This window comes from Patagioenas fasciata, chromosome 2 (assembly GCF_037038585.1).
Source record: "Patagioenas fasciata isolate bPatFas1 chromosome 2, bPatFas1.hap1, whole genome shotgun sequence".
NCBI lineage: Eukaryota > Metazoa > Chordata > Aves > Columbiformes > Columbidae > Patagioenas > Patagioenas fasciata.
The window spans coordinates 93658262-93679123 of NC_092521.1; the positions used below are offsets into that span (position 1 = coordinate 93658262).

The following is a 20862-nucleotide window of genomic DNA, read 5'->3' on the forward strand; positions in this document are numbered from 1 at the left end:
AGAGAGAGGTTTTATCTTGTTTTATTTCTCACTTTCCTACCCTGTTATTAATTTGCAATAAATTCGAGCTCCTAAACCGAGTCTGTTTGGCCCATGTCAGTATCCGGTGCGGGATCTTTACTCCCGCGGAACCTCAGGGCCGGGCCGCACCGCAGCCCACACACCCCCCAAGCCCGCACTAGCCCCGCTCCCTGGCTCTGGCCACGCAGCTGCCGCCCGCCCAGGCGAGCGACCGGCCCCCGGGTGCCCGTCACGGCCGGCGGGAGGGACCTCCGGCAGAGGCGGCACCGCAGCGGGGAGGGCGGCCCAAGGTCGGAGCGGGGCTGGAGGGGCGAGGCCGGGCGCTGCCTGCGGCCTGCGCTGCCCGCAGATGGAGTACGACTGGCTGGGTTTCGGCTACGCGGCGCTGGTGGCGGCGGGCGGCGTCGTGGGCTACGCCAAGGCAGGTAGGTGCCGGCAGCGGCAGCGTCCCGGGTCCCGGTCTTGCCCGCAGGCAGCGCCTCGCTCTGCTTCGCCCGGACCGGCGGCGGGTGTCCCGGCGCTTCGGGGGGAAGGGCTGTGTCGCTGCCGGGCCGGCGTCCGGGGCTGAAATCTCGCCTTGGGAGCTGGCGGGGTGTCTGCCGGCCCCGCGGGTGGCTGGGGCTGCCGCTTCAGCCGGGGCTGCGGGGAGTTCGGGTGCCCGGGCCCGGTCCTCCGCGGGGAGTCACACCGGCTAACTGCGCGAAATCCTTGTTGCATGGAATCTGTGCTCGGCCGAGGCCTGCCAAGTGCCATACTAATAAAAACAACTCCGCTATCTTCTGTTTGGTTTAGATTGGCTTTGTGGTTTATGCTTTTTTATTTTTATTGGTTTTTTTAGTAGTGAATGTGAACTTGCAAGTGGTTTTGTTTGTTTTGCAGACTTGCTTTGTAAGTGTTCTTTCACTAACTGCTTTTTCTTCCGTTTTATTCAAGGCAGCACCCCTTCTCTCGCAGCTGGTCTTCTCTTTGGTGGCTTAGCAGGACTAGGTGCCTACCAGCAATCCAAAGATCCAAAGAATGTCTGGCTTTCGCTCGGTAAGTTTGCTCAGCACCCAGGGACTAAACATTGCTGGTAGCAGTGGGAGCAGTAACTTTTTTTTTCTAGCACGTTTCAGCCTGTCTGTGCCCTTTTATTTATACAAATGTTTTAAGCAGTGGCAAGGCCTCCTGCCCATAGCCAGGAGGTATTTATGTAAGAACACAGAGCCTGGTTCCAAGACCTAGGTTGTCCTGGAAACCAGAGTTGGTGAGAAACAACCATCTCCTCTATCAAACAAGATAACCATGTTAAACTAATGTAGGCATAGGAAAATTATATGCAAAATGTTTGGTTGTGATGCAGCATTTTTAATTTATGGTCATGGAAGAGGCATTTTAGCAACAGTGACAGTACTGTGACAAGCAGTATGTGGCTTTATGAAATATTGGTTTGCACAAGCATCTCAGAAGAAGAGCAGTATAGGTTGTAATGCATCATATGCTGTGGAAGAAACGGTATGAAGTATGTAGAAGAAAGGAGGGAATTATAAATTCTCGTTGCTTGTGGTAGATGGGACAAGAAGATGTGGGCTTAGCTTGCACTTAACCCTTTGAGTGAAGCAGAAGGATAAAATGGCAGTGGGAAGTATTATGAAGCACTGGAAGAAATCAGGTGAACCTCAGGTACTTCCACCACTGCAGGACTTCAATAACTGGTTAGATCAGTATCCATCAGGAATAGATCTTGCCTTTGGGCACTAGGTTAGCCTAGATGACCTCTTGAGGTTCCTTCTGGTTCTGTAACTATGCTATAGTATTATTAGTGTTATGATACTATAGCATTACAGTGATTTAAGACTATTTCAAACCAATAGGACTTAATCATGTAATGTGCTGAAAGGCTTCATGAAGCCCCTGGTAGATACTGCAGAGCACCAGACTACCTTGTCAGTAAGGAATTAAATGTAAAACACAGCTTAATGTGAAGCAAGCTTTCCACTTCTGGACTTTCTCCTCCACTCTGGCGTGCTGTGGGAGCAGCTGTGCATCTCCAGCATGAGTTTGTGACTCCCACTAAGCTTTAGGTTGGTCACAGTACCTCAAGGTAGATATCCAGCAAAAGAATCTTGACAGAATGTCTTTAAAATATTTTTTGCCCTGTCTGATGCAAACAAACTTGAAGCTTTGGAGAAAGATATATAACACATCCACCTGCCTTTTGAGGAAACAATGGCCCTGTAACTTTTATGTGAATATCAGTAGGATTATTTTTCTGGACTTGGAGATTAAATAATTTGGAGTAATGTTTAAAATGTTAGTCGCTCTTTCAATTTGATCCCTTAGATTGCTTTCTGTTTGCTAATTCATATTTTCTGATAGTGGTGTTTTAGTTGCAGTATTTAGTGCCACTTCCCAGTTCAGAATGTCACAGAGAAACTGTAATAGTTACCTCCCACATAGGGAACTTTGTCACTGGGAGTTTTAAGCCAATCCATATTGAAGGAAATAATCCTTCTGCAAACAGAGAGAAAGTGAGGGAGAGTTAGTGATCTGCCTGGAGGACTGGAGGCTGTGGGCAATGAGGCAGCGGTCTCAACCCTGATGAGATCTACTCACTTCTTACGAGCCGTGGAACACACTTGCCAAAGCTGCTGAGAAGCTTGCAACAGCTCTACTGTTCAACAAAAACATGTTTGTGTACAGTTCCTTGCATTCCTATCCATAGCCATAGGCCTATTTGGCTGGCCCTGCTCAATGCCCAAGCATTGCAGCGCTGCGCTGGTATTTCTATTCCAAATGGTTCTGACTGGGCTTCTTTTCAACAGTGGCGTCTGGAACCTTGTCTGCTGTTATGGGAATGAGGTTTTACAACTCCAGAAAAGCAATGCCTGGGATAATTGCTGGTGCCAGGTAGTCACTTGTCTTTTTTTCTTGTCTGTGTTTTCAAGTAGGCATTTTATTTGTGGATTATATTGTTTTAAATATGTTATGTGGTAAGTTCTGTGAAAAATGAAATCTTACGGTGGAGTTCAGCTAAATGAAATCATGTCAGTATTTCCTTCCTTCTTCTTCTTTATGGGATTTTTGCCTCCCTTTTTTTTTAATAATGATTGTTCTGTTCAACAGTTTACTGATGGTTGGACGGCTTGGATTGCAGATAATGGAAAAGCCTCTTAAATCATAAGTCTGAATGAAGTCACTGAAGATATGTGATTGAGAAGATTGAAAATGCAACTGCCTAAATGTTCTATACAAAAGTGGAAAAGGCACTGCTGTCTGTATATTGTATTTTTAATATCTTAAGGCAAGTGGGTTTTGTTTTAAAAGACTGACATTGAGAACCCTTGTTACATCTTCCAAAATAGTATTTTCCTTAATGTTTTCTGCTCTGTGAAGCAAGAAAATACGAGTATAGCATTAGGTTAGCTTCTGGTCCTGCAGCTTGCTGTAGGCAGCGACCTCTGCGCTTGTGTACAGATAGTTGCAGGATTGAAGCTTAAATGTACATCTGGACCTGTCATTCTAAAATAATTTGTACCTCTAAAGGGGAGAGGAGTTGCCAGTTTTTCACTAGTAATTAATATAACAAACATGCTTATTACGTTACCTCTCCCCTTCTGCTTCACTGCCAGTTTATCTATCATGTTTGTCAGTCAGGGACTTTGTTCTCCCAGCACTGTGCATTAGAACCTGGTTTCAAAAAACACAATCACGGAGCAAGCTATCAAGGTTCTGCTATAATACAATGAATGCAAACCTGTTACTTGCAGTTACTTGTAAGCAAAAGTGCCCAGCCAAATGTCATTAATTTCACTTTTACAGATTATTATTCATAAATAAAAAATATGCTTTATTAGATAATGCTGAATTGTAGGCATAGCTCTTGCATTTAATGAGAATTAAAATGTTATTATGAATAAACCAACAGATTATTATTACAAACATTTGTGTTTTACACAACTATTTTTTCTTTGGTTGTTCATCTGGGTTGATACAGTTTAGTGCCTTTCTGGCAGGTGTCTGAATATAGTTGTCAACATAGATTGTATAAATTATCTCTATCCCATTCCCAAATCTTGTGAATTGTAAAAATAAGAATCCCATGAACTGGGAGAAAGCGTAGAGAACAAAAGCATACACACCATATATTCAGACAAGTGTTAGAGGTTTTTTTTTTTTTTTTTTTTTTGAGAGGAATCATCTATTTCAGATTTGAAAAATGCTCCATGAAAGCTGAAAGACTGGAGGGCTCAGTTGATCAGTCTTTGTCCTCAGTTGATTCCCTTGATGCTTGAAATCAGTCTAAATATAAACCTGCCACACAGAAGTAATCCTGTGAGCTACGCGTGGATGGTAATGTATCCCTTTTCTGGTGTCCTTTAACCTATGTCCCTTTCTGCACAGATCCTGAGCTTCTATTATTTCCTCAACCTTTCTTCTTTGGTGGCTGGTACTGGGCAAGATGGATCAGTGATCTGTTAGATTGGCGAGACTGGCATTGCTCAGAGTTCTTACGCTTTTCCTTCCCTCCTTCCTGGTCACAGCAGAACAGGCAGGATGGTGCCCTTGCACTGCCTCAGCAGAAGGTGCAGAGGGAGTCTGGTGGCAGCAGCCCTATTTACTTTTTCCTCTTACCTCCCTACACAGAAACACAGTGTGGGTGGAATAGCAGGTGGTGTGTTTATAAATCCTCCTTTTAAGTGCCTAATCCCAGGGTCTGGCCCCAGCATTTGTAGGCAGGTGTTTGGATGTCTCTGCTCTCACTTGAAAAGGTGAATAAGACAGACACTAGCATTTAAGACACTTCTCTTTAAACTGCTGTACAAGTTATTATATTGCCTCTTCATATTGCTTGTGAAGCAGTTATCTTCTGTGGAGGTAATGTGCAAACATACACACATCTCCTGCAATAAAATGAGAACAGCCACGATCCAGCAGTTTCCTAATTGTATAATGGTCTCATATCAGGTAACTTGTGAATCTGGGCTGCAACTGTCCTTTAATGACAACAGAAAGCAAGAAATTGGACTGATGCACTTTTACGCTCTTAGACCAAAATGTTAAGGCTTGCTGCTTTTCCGTGAGCTTTGGGAAGGCTGTAGTTTGAAATGAGAACTGCTGGTAGAACTCTTGTTACCACTTTTCATGTTGAGGAGGAACAGTAGTAGACAAATGGAGGAGAGAAAAGCTTGAGTCTCACATAGTTTTTAGCCCCTTGGAACTTTATCAGCATATACTACATTTCTTAAGCATTAGATGGCATTTCTGCACTAACAATTCAGTGTATGTCAATGGCTCTAAGTTAAAATAACTGTACAAAGCCTATTAGCCTCTTATTACTGTTTTTTCTTGCTCTTTGCAAGAAGAATTTAACACTTACCATGTTTTGATTATGGACAGGTAAAGGCTATTATGGTTATGTCAAAGCCATTCCAATGTTCATTAGCATATGGTTTCTTCTTGCCATATTTAGTGCCAAAAATAGTACCTATTTGTTTTTCTGCTCTAGGTGCCTTATGGACACATTATTACTTAATTCCTTGACCAGACTGTGATTTAACTAAGTCACTGACATCTTGTACTAGAGATGAGTGATTTTTTTTTTTTTTAATTATAAAATTAGTGCATTTATGCCTGTTACAGAAAGTCTGAGGTTGTCCTTCATTGCCATAGTAAGTTACACATATATTCTACAGATAAATTAAATAGTATAGGGACATCTGTTAGTACTAAGGGAATTACATACTTAAGCCTAGACCAATGGCAATTGAATTAAAGTCACTGGTGCATGACCAACCAGATATCCCTATCCTTATATAGCTCTTCCAGTATTGAAGTCACATTTTCTTAAGGTGCAGTTTTTGTAACAACATAATTTTTGATACAAATGGTTTAGATTAAATTGATGTAAATTAACGTAACCCATATATTACGGCACACTGGGTCAACAACAGGCATTTAAATTTTTATATGCAGTTATAAAAGCCATACAAATACATTTATTTTTTACAATGCTTAATCATTAACAGCTTTACATCTTTAAAGAACATACTCATTTTGTACTTAAAATGGCAGGTTTAATGTAACTACTAAATCTAAAGCATCTATTCTAAAAGCAGCTGTTAACAGAAGTAGCCTAGTTCAACATCCTAAAACCAATTTATTGTACATTGTGAGGTCTTTTGTGGGATATTACTATAAAACTTAGCATAGAAACCAGACAAAGTACTTAATGAGCATATAAACAGTGAGGTATTGCATTATTAAAGTTTGTGTGTGTTTTCAGGTACCTAACTTGGCCTTTAAGGTCTAAACCAGAAAGCATAACAGCCTAATACTGTTCCTCATGCAACTTATTCAAATTCTGTACTTTAGTTTGATTACCCAATAAAGACATGTAGAAAGACGAGTTTACTGATAATTTAGGCCTTTTTGGCTAATTCACCCTTAAAATGACTGACAGACTGCAGTGATTCAGGCTCCTTAAAGTGTCACTGTGACACTCCCTTGACAGGACAGATACAAATGTCCACAGATCTTCAACCAAAAATGGTCATAAGTTAATTGTAACATTAGCAGCTAATTTTTAGGCTTTACTACAGGTATGGCTTCACTACAAATATGAATATTTGCACATTACCTACTCTAAGTAACTCTTAGGTACAAGTGAGTTCTGAAATTCTTGTATGAGAGTGTGGTGGTCTTCATGAAGCCCCATCTGTGCTTTCATTCTCATCTTTTTGGTGAGGAAGCGGCCTAATACCTGAAAGCTTGGTGCTGCTCTGCTTTAGCCCTGCTTCTAGCTGCTTGTGTACATGAAAGCAAACATAAACCAATAGTGGACGTTGAATTGGGGGAACAACCATAACTTGTTTTAGGAGTATGATGGTAGGAGATCCATCTAGAATAGCATGTTGAGTGAAATCTACTTCTTAGTAGTTTTGGCAATGTGCTTTATACAATACTTCAACAAATTCTACTTTATAGCAAATATTTTACATGGTATTGTATTATTCTTCCACGGGTAACAGAACACAAGGTATTTTTTTCTTCTTTACTATTGCATAGTCTTAGAAGAAGTTTGAGCAAATAGTTTTCCAGTGCAGGAGAACTGAACACAGCTCACATAATATCTATACAGGATGTCATTTTCTATCTATTTCCTCCATATTTGGCCACCCAGTCTGTTCATAATATCTATACAGGATGTCATTTTCTATCTATTTCCTCCATATTTGGCCACCCAGTCTGTTCTTCCATGAATAGTTGGTGGGCGATTTAAAATAGTCATGTTTTTTGCTGCTGGATTGAAAGTAGGACCTGGTAACTGAGCATGAACAGCTTTGGTTTTCCAGGAATAATCTGAAAGGAACAAGAACTGAGAATTAGTTATGACTCAACAGGTATTTCACTCCTTTACAAATACAAGAACGAGAGCTTAAAGATTACTTAGGGTACTCAAGGATGCTAATGCAGCAGGATGCTTTGGTCTCTGAGATGCTCTCTATGCTTGTTTTCAGATAAGGTGAATGTTTCCCATAGTTTGTGTATCTTATTAGTAATTCTCATCCACTGGATACTTGCTTTGCAACAGTCGCTTGAGAAGACATGGAGACTGAAATTCAGTGTATATGTCTACAACTCTGCATCTTCTATTACAAAATGGCAACAGAATGGAAATGTTCTTTCCTCTATCTCAAATATTTGAAAAAACATATAACATCACTAAACTTAACTAAAAACTCAGAAAGCCTAGATGCATGAACAGCTTCTGGAGACCCTCTTGTTCCTTTAAAGATTTTATGCCTTTTAGTGCCCTCCTGCTTGGCTGAGAACTCCTGGTGTGTCTTACCTGGTCATGAGTCCTCTTCATCCCTGTTTCACATTTCTCTATCAATTTCATAGGATCTGTTCCAAGCCCCTTATATTGGCATCCACCTGGTAGTAGTGAACCACTATATTCCCAGCCTTTTTTTCTCAGACTTCCCCTTTCTGCATTTCAGACACTTACAGCTTCCTCAAGCTTCATGTGATTTAAGTTCCATGTTCATCACCAATTCTGCTATTCTCTCAGGCCTTTAAGGTCAATCATTTGGGACCTCTCTTGTATATAAGAAAAAATCCTATTAAGATTTGTATATATAAGAAATATAGATACCTGCTAATACCTTACCATTGTTTCCTAAAGTATGTCCTGCCCCTTCCGTTCCTACTTTCTTACTTTAGTCTTCTTTTATTAGGTAATACTGATTGTTTGGTTGTTTTTTTTATTATTAACATGTTATGGATTTTTTTCATGCCTATGTATCATTCTGTTTCTTATGGAAAATGACCTACTTTTGGTGGTATTTTTCAACAGTGAGTTGAACCCACTCAGGAACAGGTGAAGATCAAGACATTTAAAAAGAAGGAATCTCAAGGAACTGAAATTGGGGTCAGGTCTCTGCCTCTTTGAAAACTAATACTGCTCCTTTTTATTGTAGGCTGGCATTCCTTATCAGCATCAGCACGTACAATTCCAGCCTAATCTCTCTTGGCAATGAAGGTCACTTTTCTCGGGTCTTGGCATTGCATTTTCCTCAGAGAAAATGATCTTTTATACTACATTAAGTTATTTAAATTATGGCATTAAAATACTTAACGGAACAAATGAAGAGAGCAAAAACAATTGAGAGCATAACTTATTTCAAATATTTGGATAATACAAAGCAAAGGGTCACAAAAAATGTTAATGTTCAAATATTGTCAGATGAGAGATAAAAAACTTGCCATTTGCCTTCAACCTTATCTCTCTTCCCATGCAATTCTGCAGAATTTAGGCTAAATATGAGGGGTTTAGCAATAGGATTCTTGCTCTTCTCCAGGACATGGAAGAGTCTCTTAATTGACCTCCCATCTGCCAGCCTTTCTGAATTTTACTACACATTTTCCATTTCTAATTAAGGATTAACAGTGCATTTATTTCCCTTTGGATCACTGCAAGTAATTCCTTTTCATTCTCACTATTCACAGCAGTCTAGAGATAGTTGCAGATTTTGTCTTCTTGTGAACTTCTTGATCTACACACTGTGACAAATTAAGACTCTCGCAATGAAGTGCAGCTCCAGCCTTCCCTGGTGGGTTTCTGATCGACTCAGAATATGCATACATCTAAGCATATGTTGTATATGTAGCCATCTCCTTTCTTCCCTCCCTCCCTCTCTCCTTCTCAGAAGTCACTTCTAAGTTCCTAAGGGGAACAAGTAATTAAAAAGAGCAAGTCAGCAAAAAGACAACATTATTAAGCAGGACCATATCAGATTGGTCTGCCATAGGCCCTTTGTTAAACAATTCACAATTACTTTAGGGCCTTGCTCTTTTCTCTGAAGTGTGCTGTTGCATTTGGACAACAGCTCTAAGTCTTCACTCACAAAACAGTTTCTCCTGTGTCCTGAGCACTTCTGTTCATCTTTGAATCACAAACATACCGACAAAGAAAATGCTCAGAATGTCATCCATACCACGGGAACGGTTACATTCAGAACAGATTTCACGTTTTTAATGGATGAATAGAAGATTCTTTTAAAGTGTTTGATAATGCAATGTACAGCTACACCATTACTGTATCATAACTATTAAAAACTGGTAATTTGCATTCTCTTGTTTGGCTTTTACCTTCTGCAATGTAGCAACATTGAAAGTTTCATTTCACAAAGCACTCTTGTGATATTTCAGGGGTGCAAGAGTAGTGTCATGTGCCATATCTGCAACATTATTTCTGAATTTACTAAGTAATTTGATAAAGATCTTTGCCTTTTTTGAAACTGTTGAGGCCACTGTAAGCCTGGATCAGTATCATTCAGTTGCATTGAAGACCCACCCAAGACAGCCCCAAGCTGCATGAAAATCACTGTCAATAAAGTTCCTCTCAATCAACTCAAATATAAGACTTTTTTTAAAATTTGAAATTTTGCATACTTTACAGTTGGTGACTGTACTGATTCCTACTAGCTACATAAATAATAGATTTATATTTGTGTCCAGTCTACACGACAATTTACTACAGAGTTGTGAAGTTAAATATTTTTACAATTTTGCTTAGCCCTTGACCACTAATGAACAGTAGTTGAGCAAGTGGTCCAAACCTTCTACAATTACACATTATTTGCAGTTTTATTTTCTTTTTTACATAACAAATAATATTAGCAATAGTTTCTCAGGGTATCAGGAATGCCTCTAGACACCTACATTCAATTGACTTACATTAAGAACAATTTATGCCCCAAAATTTTATTTAAAAACCTTGAAGAAAGGGCTAATAAATCTTTCGGGAAGCATGGGAAATGGACATTTCTCTTTGTCTCAGATAAGTATGGTAAAAGGATGTGTCTTACCTGAGACAGGTGCACCAAGAGGAGCTAGCTGTATCCGTTGTCCAGCTGATCCAACTTCTTTTTTATGAAAGGAGGGGACATATACTCCTGATGGGTTGTAAGCAGCACCACTCACAAAGCCAGGATTTCCTGTTGACATTAGAGAGCTTTAGTATTTTCAGTTGCATTCAGAAAACCTTGCCTGCTTATTATCGTCACTTCAAAATACATTTGCAGTACCACAATAGTAAGTATGAGTGTTCTATAAAAACTCCCTCGTGCTTGTCTGTTTTAAAAAAGTATATATTAATTCATTTGTATATTGGTTCAACCTTTTACACAACTAACAGGATCACTAAGTTGACAACAGAGCAGGATGGACATTTCATTAGTACTTATATTAAACTTAGACCACACAGAAAGGTTTACACTGAGTTTTAGAGAAATGCATGATCTTACCTTTACTTACAGCTGCTTGCTTTATTGGAAGATGGTTAAAGCATTTCAGTATTTGAAAACTAGCACTTAACAGTATTCTTGTACTCAAAATGTTCAGCCTCCATCTATCTAAAATAATAGAACCAAACTTCTGTGGGAAGTGGTGCACCACTTGAAGTTCACTTTGCTAGTTCCAGTGTTAAAGGCCTGCTACAAAAGTCAGACCAAATTACCGTTTTTCTTTAACCCTGTTTTTAATTTTATTGTGCATAGTTTTGGTCTAGATCTTTCTTCAAAGCAGTGCTACCTTGGAAAGGCTGCCATAACCATCCTCATTTGGAAGCTAAGAAACAATGTGCATTTACACACAAAATTATCACTGAAATTATCATCCAAATGGCAGAGAGATCTGTCACAATACTTTAGACTCCCTGCACCAAGAAAATTTCTTACCTCTTACATGTCTGTCATCACTTGGGACTGTTAAGACTGTGCTGGCACAGTGTCCAGAGAGAAATGCTTTTCTCTAGTGGTGTGGTTCTGTATTCAGTAGTAGTACATTTGTGAACTACAAGGCCATATACAGTAGTTTTAAATTGACCTTTATCAAGTGTGAACATTTTTATAATATTAATATTCAGTATGGTTTCAATGATAGTTGCAGTAAAACATGCAATATCTCAATCAACCTTTTTCCTGTCTCCTAAATCTCTGGCCTCAGTGCAGTCCCAAACTGTTCCTCTTCCCACAAGCATTCCCAGTCCTCTGTGATCATTTTAGACCTCAGAGCAGTGGATCTATAAGCGTCAAAACTGGTCACCTACAAACACCCAAAAGTATCCTCAGCTAATTTCAGCTATGTCAGGTCACTGCACACCTCGCTGTTCAGGAGCATTAACAAAAACCATTCAGTTAACTCAGTTTTGCCAGTCTCCCCAAACTCTCACTTCTATCAGTCCCACAGATAGTTGGGTCTCAATGTGGCTTCCCTGTGTCCATTTGATGCCAGCCTTCAGCAAAGAAAGACACAGAAGTCCTGGTGTAAGATACAGCTTTAATAAAGTATTCTAATAAAATTTAACTTTCTTGTAGTCTTTAAGTTGTTCTTCCTTTTCAGGAATTTCCCTGAAAAACAAAAGCAACGCAGTTTTAGTGGTTCGTTCACCTGCCTGTGCACATACACACATTCTCTTATTCCCCCAGTTCCTATTCATTTCATTGGCAGTGGTTCATAGGTCTAACAGCTGAGTAGTATACCTTAAAATTCTGAGGTCTGAAAATAATAACATAACAGGCCTCAATGAATACAACCTCAAAAAGACTACTTCTGTCTACGTCTTATCCACAGCTCAGCAAAGCTGCCTATCTGTCAAAAATCACCCAACCATTTTTTGGTTCTCCTTACCTCTCAATGTCCAATGTCCTTGAGGACCCTTTCTGCAGGAAATGGAAGAGTGCAGCCAGGAGGAACAGACTGAGTGAAACAGAGGTCTGGAGAGCTGGTCTTTTGTTGGATGAGAATAAGGGAAGGAGGAAAATAAGTTCAATATAAAAGAATAACTACTAATTAAAAAAAACCAAACAACTTTTGCAGAACACAGTTCCTTACCTCTAGCCACTACTGTCCAAAATAAGTGGTTCTTGCTATAGAAGTATTCATCCATTAGGCATCCAGGAGGTCTCACAGCAGGTGTACAGGCAAGCACTCATGGCCATGATGTCAGCAAGTGTAACCATGGCCCAGGCTGTATCCCCTACCTCAAACAACACAGACCTGATTCTTCATAAAGTGACTGAATTGTTTGAGCTGGGTAGAGAGTTCAAACAACCCTGTGAAGAGTTGCCGTGACACATATCACACAGGCAGTACACGCCAGAGGGAACAGAAAGTGGGGCAGAGGTGAAACATTCCAGCAGCTTTACAATATTCACAGCGAACTGTGTGTTTAGACCTGAGTTTCCAACCTCTTATACTACGGTAACTCCACCAAAATCTGTGCAGTCACAGTGCGGTAAAATCAGTGTAACAGATGGAGAATCTCAATGCAGTCAATGCTGCAAGTCCCAAGTGCTGTTATGAACGAGCAGCCCTTTAGGAGAGATGCGTATGCTGCTGCTTTAGGATCGCTTCTTCATCATTATCCAGCAATACTGCAGTGACATGCTGTAAATTATTATTAGGGTAATACAATATTCTCTGTCTTTTAAAGCACAGTAAGTGCCAAGAGTCCAGAAGAAGTCACAATGAAGAGAGCAAGGTTTGACAAAATTGATTCCAACTGAAAATGAAGTGTATGATCATCCAGAATCTGCATTTTAAGTGCAACTTTTACAAGAAAATGTAAAACATAAATATGAAATGTGCAAAGAACCAGGCTATAATTGCTACAAATTACCTTTTGGATCCTCTAATTTTTCACTCAATCTTTCTTTGCATGATAGCTTTTCAATAGGTATAATTAAGTTCTCATCTGTAGACAAGGAAAATGAAAGGAAGAAAAAAGATGGAAAGACAGAAGTTTAGAAAAAGCATGCTTAGAAGCCAGCTAGGTGATGTTAAAGAAATGAGGGAAAACAAAGCAAGAAAGAATAAATATCTGACATTTTTATAACTATAATGTCTAATTCCTATGTTTTCTCAAGCAGGAAATGTTACTCTAATTACTTTACAAGGCCCTTCCTAATAATGGAATAAAAATGTGATTTAGCAACAATGCAATCACATTCCAGACATAGAAATACATAAATCACAAGTTTAAGCACTCAGGTGTATCTACAAAGTTGACTGATCATAACCTTACAGTTCTTCATAAAGCATTTGTAACTATTTGCTCTTATTTCACCTTAGGGCGATGATGTGGATGAGGAAGAAAAAAAGGCACTTAAATAAACTAACCATAGTTATTTGAACAGTAAACAGCACAGTGTCAACTTTCAATTCCGTCAATACGAAAAAAGAAAACATGCATAATTTACATGTGTTGTATTTCTCTGATCAGTGCTCCAGCTATCCTGGTTTCATGTCTGTCTTAAATGTTGTTGCCTCCCCGCTATATAAAACATCATTCAATTTAAGATACTGAAGGAAATAATGCCAAGTATTTTCAAACATACAAAATAATCAGCTTTAGGGCTTTTTTTCTGTAAACATTTGGTACATACCCCAAGTAAGCCAGTAAGGCAAAAGCAGGATTTTTACCATTAGCATTCTTTTCACTGCAATTCAGTAGGTAGACGTATACTGATACATACTTTTGGAAACAGCTCTTTGCCTTTTTGCGTCTAATTCCCTTGCAAGACTATTTTATGAATATATTATTAATTCTGAGGCACATAGATATTGTATTTTGGAAAACAAAAAGGTACATACGATGATTGATTAAATAAGTCTGTTCTATCCCACCAAAATTCTAGTAGGTGCTGTTATTTTTCCACTTCCTAAAATCTTTCACATAAATCTTTCACATAATTTCACATGAACAACTTACAGCTCACCTGACATTCAGAGTTAAAAATCAGGTTTGTTGACAATGCAGAACTGCTACTAAAGTTCTCTTAAAAAGGGGTGCAGCATCTGCATGTAAGCAAACCCGAAATTCTTTCTGTACAAGCATGTAAGGCAAAGGTGGTTTACTGACATTAAAGTATTTAGGAATGACTCGTGCTAGCTGGACAATGACTGCAAAGTTGTTAACAAGGTAACCTCCCATAACAGGGTCATGGGACTGTGTACTTAAACTATAGGGCTTGGTGGTCAGAAAAAAGATTTTAGGCCTTGAGTCTGATGCTTTCTCAGTGAAATCTTAGATAAGCCATTTAACTACTTCTAGTCTTCACTCTATAAAATGCTGACAATAGTGTTCTTCACAAAATATTGTACCAAAAGGCACCTTATTGCTAGTTCCTTGCTGAAAATAAGGGGAGTTTTCATGCAGCAGAGTATTTAGGACAAGGCTAGCAGATTGTTAAAGACATCTTGCGAGTATTAGGCAGTACTGTTATTACATGAGCACACCACCCACCACCTTGTTTTCATATGAGAGACCACTGTTCGATAGTGTTCCACAGTACACTGAACAGGCAGTAATGAGGTCAAACTATTTGCTTAGATTATTAGTAACACAGTAAAAATAATGGTCTAAGAGGACAATGGAGAAAATTCATTTTGACAGAACTTTATTATATAATATGGGCTGGTCTGTACTTTATGCTCTGAAAGCAAAATGCATGGTTTACATATGAAAAAGTTCTTTTAAGAGTCTATCATTAAAACAAGAAAAAAAAATGTTAGCCTGGAAGCTAAGCCTAACAACAGAAGTTAAAACAGATGGTCTTAACTAAATTAACTATATAAAGTATAATAAGATATAATGTGACACTTTAATTACACTTTTACCTGTAGTATTTTTGTTGAAAGTCACTCCTCCTCCAGTATGTGCGACCGGTTTAGAAAACAATTGGTTGTTCCACGTTCCATGTGATCCTTCTTTATTGACTGCCACTAAAGAGACACTTTTAGGGTTTACACCTTAGAAAACGAATTGTGAAAAATGTTATAAATATCAATTTTCAAACATAATGCAACCAATGAAAAACGGACAGTTCTAAAACAGTAAGCAGGACTTAATTATTTGTTGTATAATGTAAACCATTCATGTAAAAGAACAATGCCCATGGACTAGGTTAGATTTTTCAGCCAATCCATGAAAACTAGAGACAGTAATTTAAGAAACATTATCTTCATGCTTTCAAGAGAACTTTTAAAAGCCTTTTTAGTAGAATTATTTGGTCTCTATAAAATCATAATCTCATTATTGATATTTTTTACTCACAAACAAATAACACAAATTAAATATACCTGTCAAAAGCTAGGGTTCTCAAGGTTGAAAATAAAACTATCTCATCAACAGATGAATTAAAAAGTAGGACAAAGATGTTTTTGTTACTTCAGCACGCTACAAGTATTACAAGAGTTAATGGGATTATCCAGCATGAAAACAGCTCCGAGATCTAGTGATAACAGAACTAAAGTAATATGGATAACAAATGTGCTCCTTGAAGCTATTATTCTCTTAAGTGCTGAAATTAATTGTTTTTTACATATATGCCTTTCTCATGGAGAACTCTACTAAAACCAGTTAGATATTAGAAGCATGTTTAAGAAAAGAAATATAGATGAACTTTCCATTTATTTTACCTTTACATAGGGAAGCTCCCCTCTCTCCCCATTTTTTCTTTTTTTTTTTCCTTTTAGACTTAAACCGTTGAGTCTCTGGGCATCCTATTTAACATTCAAGGACTTATTTCATATTCAAAAGTCATCACTGGCCTAATGAATTCCTGAGAAAGCAGCGATACATTGTAACACAAACCTTGCCTGACAATCAGGAATCCCTGTGCAAGTCACCTAAATTCTCTTATGTAGTTTACAGTAGAAGTCATGATACACTTACTGTAATTGTGCAAAGGATCATGGTAATAAAGATACTACATGAAACACCAAGGAAATAATTTTATTATAGAATATATTCAGAATACTAACTGAAGGAAACATTCCTTTTTCTTTCTCCTCCTTCCCATTCTTATTCCTAGCAGTTACATAATTTCATGTTATTTTCCTGATAAAATCATCCAGATTTACACTAAGCTATCTATCTATTTTTAAGGAGGATGACTGCCTTGGGAAGTGAAGTGAGTGTCTGAATTCCTACCAGTGCGAGTGGCTGAACACTTCCTAAACACTTCCTACCAAGAAGGGTAACTGTGCTTATCAGAACTTTAGGTTAAAACAACCCAAACCTCCTGATGCTGCAAAACTGAGAACTATTCACTACCTATGTATTTTTATATATGGATAGATTATTTAGTCCTCAGGCACACTTGCTTATGGGTCAGACAGGATATGTTCCTAGCAATCCAAGAGATGTTGGATTCATATTTCTGAGGGTTTTACATGCTACTGGTCATAAGGGGGTCTGTGAACTTTTATGGTGTACAAGCAGTGTTGAGCTCCCTTCCACATTTACGTAGCCAGGAACTTCTACATTGATTGTGGTGAGACATATGGGAAAGGCATTTAGTCTAAAACTTGTACATTTAGCCTGCTTACAAAAAGTGAAATTATCCAGTGTGAAATCTAAAGTTTAAATGTACTACATGTAGGTTGTTCACAGCTTGTACTTTCCTTATGTATTGACTTTTAGTCTTACCAGGTAGATATCTTGATTGTCTTAGATAGTACTGTTTTGCTGATGTATTTGATCTTCCAGAATCATTTCTCATCAGAACCTTATTTTCCCCTCCTGGCTGGATACAGCGTGAAGCTTTTGGTTCTGGCACACTGAAAAATGAAAATGTTCAAACAACATCTGACCAACATCACCAGCTCAGAATACCACAAATAGACCCTAGCTTGAAGTGCACTTCTCTTATCCTAGTTTCGTCAGTAGAATTCCTACAAAGGAACAGCAAAATCTCATACCTCATGAGAGTCTGTCTTGGGACTTTAAAGCAAAAAGTGTATCCAGCACTATGGAATAAAAGCAAATGTGGATAACTGTGGCACAACTTAGTACCAAAGTTAACCAACAAAGGAAATGAAGTTAGTATATCCGATTTTAGTAAAACACACAGTTTCTTAATAACAAACACCTAAACCATACAGTGCCTAAAACCAAATTTGATTCAGTTTGGGTATTACTGGCACTGTATCAACATATACCCAAAGCTGCTCATACAGCTCTTTGCATTCTTACAAAATTTTGGCGACTTAAAATTTAGATTAGTCTTAATCAATCTATAAATGTACTAGACATTGTTTACTAAAAAAGAAAACCACAACCCAAACACACAACATGATTTTATAATTATAGGACTTACCTAAAAAGACATTCCTTGTTTTTCTTTTCTTTTAACAGTGCAATGCTAGGCTTCTTTGAACATGACATTCCAAATTCATTGTCATCTAAGTCATCCCAGCTATCCACAGCCTTTACCAAAGTCTGACCCCATCGTCTTCTGCAGTTTTTAGGACCTCCCACACCATTCTGAGAGCCACTAACTGCTTGTTTCTGTTTTAAATAGGGGGGAAAAAAAAGCTTGAATTCAATTCTAAAATTTTCTATTTTGCAGGTAGTTCACTTCCTGACTAGCACTTAAGAACTTTGTGAGAATTTTTCACATTGTGTTGTGCCTGTTTCAATCACAGTCTCAGAATGATTTTAAACTCAAAATAATACAATAATGCTAGCAAATATTTTGAGGGTAGCTTTTTTGGACTGTCATCCTTAAATTGCTCAAGTTAATGTTCTATTTGCAGACCCAGTTCAGCGCTCAGTCTCTGCTACTGGTGTCTTGCTGAACTCATGCTCTCAACAGGGGTAGATAAACTGTCAAGAAGTAGAGCACAGTGGTGCAGAACATTCATGGCAATCATGCTCAGGGTTTAGGAGTGCCAGTTGCTGTGGCCCCGAAGTAAATACAGCAAATAAAAGAAGTTAGTCAGGTCTTTAATTAACATTCTCTTCCAATGAAATTATTAGACTTAGCAACTGTGTTTTCATCTGACTATACTTTGCTTTCCAGTATTTTCTGAATACCTATTATTTTAACATACTTCATATTGTAGTTCAGTTAGTATAAGTAGAAAGCAAAATGAAGATTGCAAACCAAATTTTAATATTTATCTTACTAAAAATCTTACTCGTTAAACTCTTACAAGCTTAGGAATTGGATAAACTATCTCAGGTATTTTCCTGCTTGAGGCATGCAAAGTTCTCTATTTCCACTTCTCTGTTGTATGCTAGCAATATTTTTGTGAGTTGTTTCAATAAATGGTAACTGTTGTAACTACATTACTGCATAAGCACGTCAATAAAGTCTACTATAAATGAACACATGTTGTTGTTACAAGCAATCTGTTCTTCTGATTTGCTGGAAAATAAGTGGCCAGTTATATCCTTAATTAGTCCCAAATTATCTATCTGTATTTCCTCTAATAAAAAGTATGACAATTTTCAAGGGCTTGCCTGGTTGAATATAATAAGAACTTTTAATAAAACCACCTAAGCATTTATTGAAAACAACTTACTGGTGATGAATTTTTAATGATAGAGGGAAAAAATGGCTGTGCCTGCGGCTGCTGCTGTTTTGGTACTTGCTGGTTAGTTGTATTCTGAGGCAACTGAATTTGTTGGAGAGGCTGGTGGTTAACCTTTGACATGGGCTGTGGTGGTGTTTTTTCAAGTACATCAGGTGAAGACAGAGGTTCTGGCTTGGATATAGCTTCCAGTTTGGGTAAAGATGGCTTTGCCTCTGTTGGCTGAACTGGTTTAATAGGAGCCTGCTTCTCCAGGTACTGTGGAGGAGGTCCTAGAACTTGGCCAACTTGAAAGTAAGGGTACTTCAAAGCCTGGAGAAGAAGATATAACATGCTAATTTTACTTCAAGAAGTTGACTTTGGTAACCTCGTCAAAGATCTAAGCAGGTTTCTGAAGCGTTTGAGCAAGCTCTACAGCACAGATGCAAGATGGATGCATAATGAGATCATATGTAAACAGTGTGTATTTATAACTGTCAGTTCTGTATTTTAAACTCTTCCCATCATATAATTGAGTAAGATCGATCCCCTTGCACATGTTACAGCAGTCATGACCTTTCTTTCCCTCCTTTACTTCTAGGTTTTGTGGAAGCTGTGTTTTGAGGTGCATTTTACATTTAACACCATCCTATATTCATGCAATAACAAATTTCAATCTTAAAACAGGTTGTCTCCACTACCTTTAACGTGCTTTATTATATGCTTCCATTGCTAACTATGTTTTGGCAAGTTGATTAACAGTTTGTTTTTTAATTTAAAAAACCGAAACCAAACAGTTGTGATGACTGCCATTTAATTGTAATGTATGGGGTTTACAATTAGAGGATGTTAATGAAAAAGGTTTCTCCTTCATTTTCTTATTACCAGCTTCCCCTGTTTTTGCTTTGCTTTGAAGTACATTAATTGTGTTTGCTGTGCCTTCATGGTGCTTATCAGGAAACTACAGTGTTTGCCTTCATGCAGACGTGTATTTAGTTCTTTTTCTCTGACCTTTTCATATCCACTAGACACACAGCATTCCCAATTGTATTCCCTTTTTATACCTTCTATATAGGACTGCATTTGGTATGAATACTAGAGGAAAAGAAACAACAACACAACAACAAACAGTAGAATGTAACAATCTTTGGTACTTGAAATGTTTTTTTAAAATTAACTTGGATAAAACCTGTGACCTTTGTGATCTCTTGGTATGATCTTCACAAAGTTCTTTTCTTGTCACTTAGTACAGTTTGTCCCATCTCCAAGTAAAAATAATTCTTAGCTCTTCCATACTGCATTCCATCTGCAGCTTCACCAAAAGCAAAGCTTAATTTTCAATATCCCCCTTTGTACAGATGGGGAAGAAAAAAGAGGGCAGCAGAAGTAACTTACAGTAACAATTCAGAAAACAGAATTTGCAGCTCAGATTTTTCTCTGTCTGGTACAGAGAAAGTTTTAGAATATGCCAATACAGAAGACAACATTCCAGAAATAACTAAGGAGTTTACAATGTCTGCTGAACCAGGTTTAGAACTTTCTCTCCTCACTATGCAGTCTCAATCCCACCAATGTCTTCAAAATAAGATGTTTCTCTGGCCATCAGTATTATGGCAATCAATCGGTTTCTGTATCTACAATTTTTAATAATGCAAGAACATTCAGTCTTAATCATTCATGTGCTCAGACCTGACTTGCTGTAGGTCTCTTCTTTGGATTCCAGTTCAGCATATCACTCATAAGCTGTATTGCTTCACTGCTTGCATTTGGGATGAGTGTTTTTAGGCTTATAGGGACACATTGTGGGAAACGGAAATTCATGGCAGAAGCGAGGTGGTATCCTTCTGGCCAATCACTCTGTTTCAAAGGAAAGAAAAATGAGTACCAGAAAAGAACAAAGACTATATATTGTTGAGGTATTAGATCAAATTTAATTTTATGCAGCTTGAGTCATGCTTGTTCTGCATAGTTCCTTCCTATATAGAAAAAAATTGG

General features: G+C 38.3%; 2 protein-coding genes and 1 long non-coding RNA gene across 10 annotated transcripts in view; 1 reads left to right on the plus strand and 2 right to left on the minus strand.

Annotated features, from left to right (window-relative positions):
* The first annotated feature begins 264 nt into the window (after positions 1–264).
* On the plus strand, positions 265–3942 carry LOC136097638 (transmembrane protein 14C-like). The gene is made up of 4 exons (XM_065830226.2): positions 265–446; positions 955–1056; positions 2826–2910; positions 3127–3942. The coding sequence occupies exons 1-4, from the start codon at positions 371–373 to the stop codon at positions 3182–3184; spliced, it is 321 nt and encodes a 106-aa protein (XP_065686298.1). The 5' UTR covers positions 265–370; the 3' UTR covers positions 3185–3942.
* A 2002-nt stretch (positions 3943–5944) lies between these two features.
* Positions 5945–20862, minus strand: part of MAK (male germ cell associated kinase) — a 30465-nt gene continuing 15547 nt past the window's right edge. For 5 of the 7 annotated variants that reach the window (XM_071804565.1, XM_071804567.1, XM_065830224.2 and 2 more), the window contains 8 exons: positions 20557–20724; positions 18880–19200; positions 17670–17860; positions 17000–17130; positions 15187–15318; positions 13187–13261; positions 10374–10502; positions 5945–7362 (listed from right to left, as the gene is read on the minus strand). In XM_071804565.1, coding sequence (XP_071660666.1) covers positions 7217–7362; positions 10374–10502; positions 13187–13261; positions 15187–15318; positions 17000–17130; positions 17670–17860; positions 18880–19200; positions 20557–20724 — 1293 coding nt within the window. In that variant the 3' untranslated portion in view covers positions 5945–7216. The remainder of the gene's footprint in view (positions 7363–10373; positions 10503–13186; positions 13262–15186; positions 15319–16999; positions 17131–17669; positions 17861–18879; positions 19201–20556; positions 20725–20862) is intronic. The other 2 variants (XM_071804566.1, XM_065830225.2) reach the window with 2 other exon arrangements.
* LOC136097639 (uncharacterized) lies at positions 11831–13180 on the minus strand. Of its 2 annotated transcripts, XR_010650857.2 has the most exons (3): positions 12400–13180; positions 12196–12294; positions 11831–11915 (listed from the first exon to the last, which is right to left on the minus strand). It is a non-coding gene; the product is annotated as an uncharacterized lncRNA (long non-coding RNA). The 2 variants fall into 2 exon arrangements; XR_011737550.1 differs by having other exon boundaries at positions 12196–13180.

Bases quoted from the DNA above. Each gene is read 5' to 3' on its own strand.
- LOC136097638 (XM_065830226.2), top strand. From the start codon at position 371: ATGGAGTACGACTGGCTGGGTTTCGGCTACGCGGCGCTGGTGGCGGCG. The intron at 1,057-2,825 runs GTAAGTTTGCTC...TCTTTTCAACAG, and splicing joins GAATGTCTGGCTTTCGCTCG to TGGCGTCTGGAACCTTGTCT. The intron at 2,911-3,126 runs GTAGTCACTTGT...TCTGTTCAACAG, and splicing joins GGGATAATTGCTGGTGCCAG to TTTACTGATGGTTGGACGGC.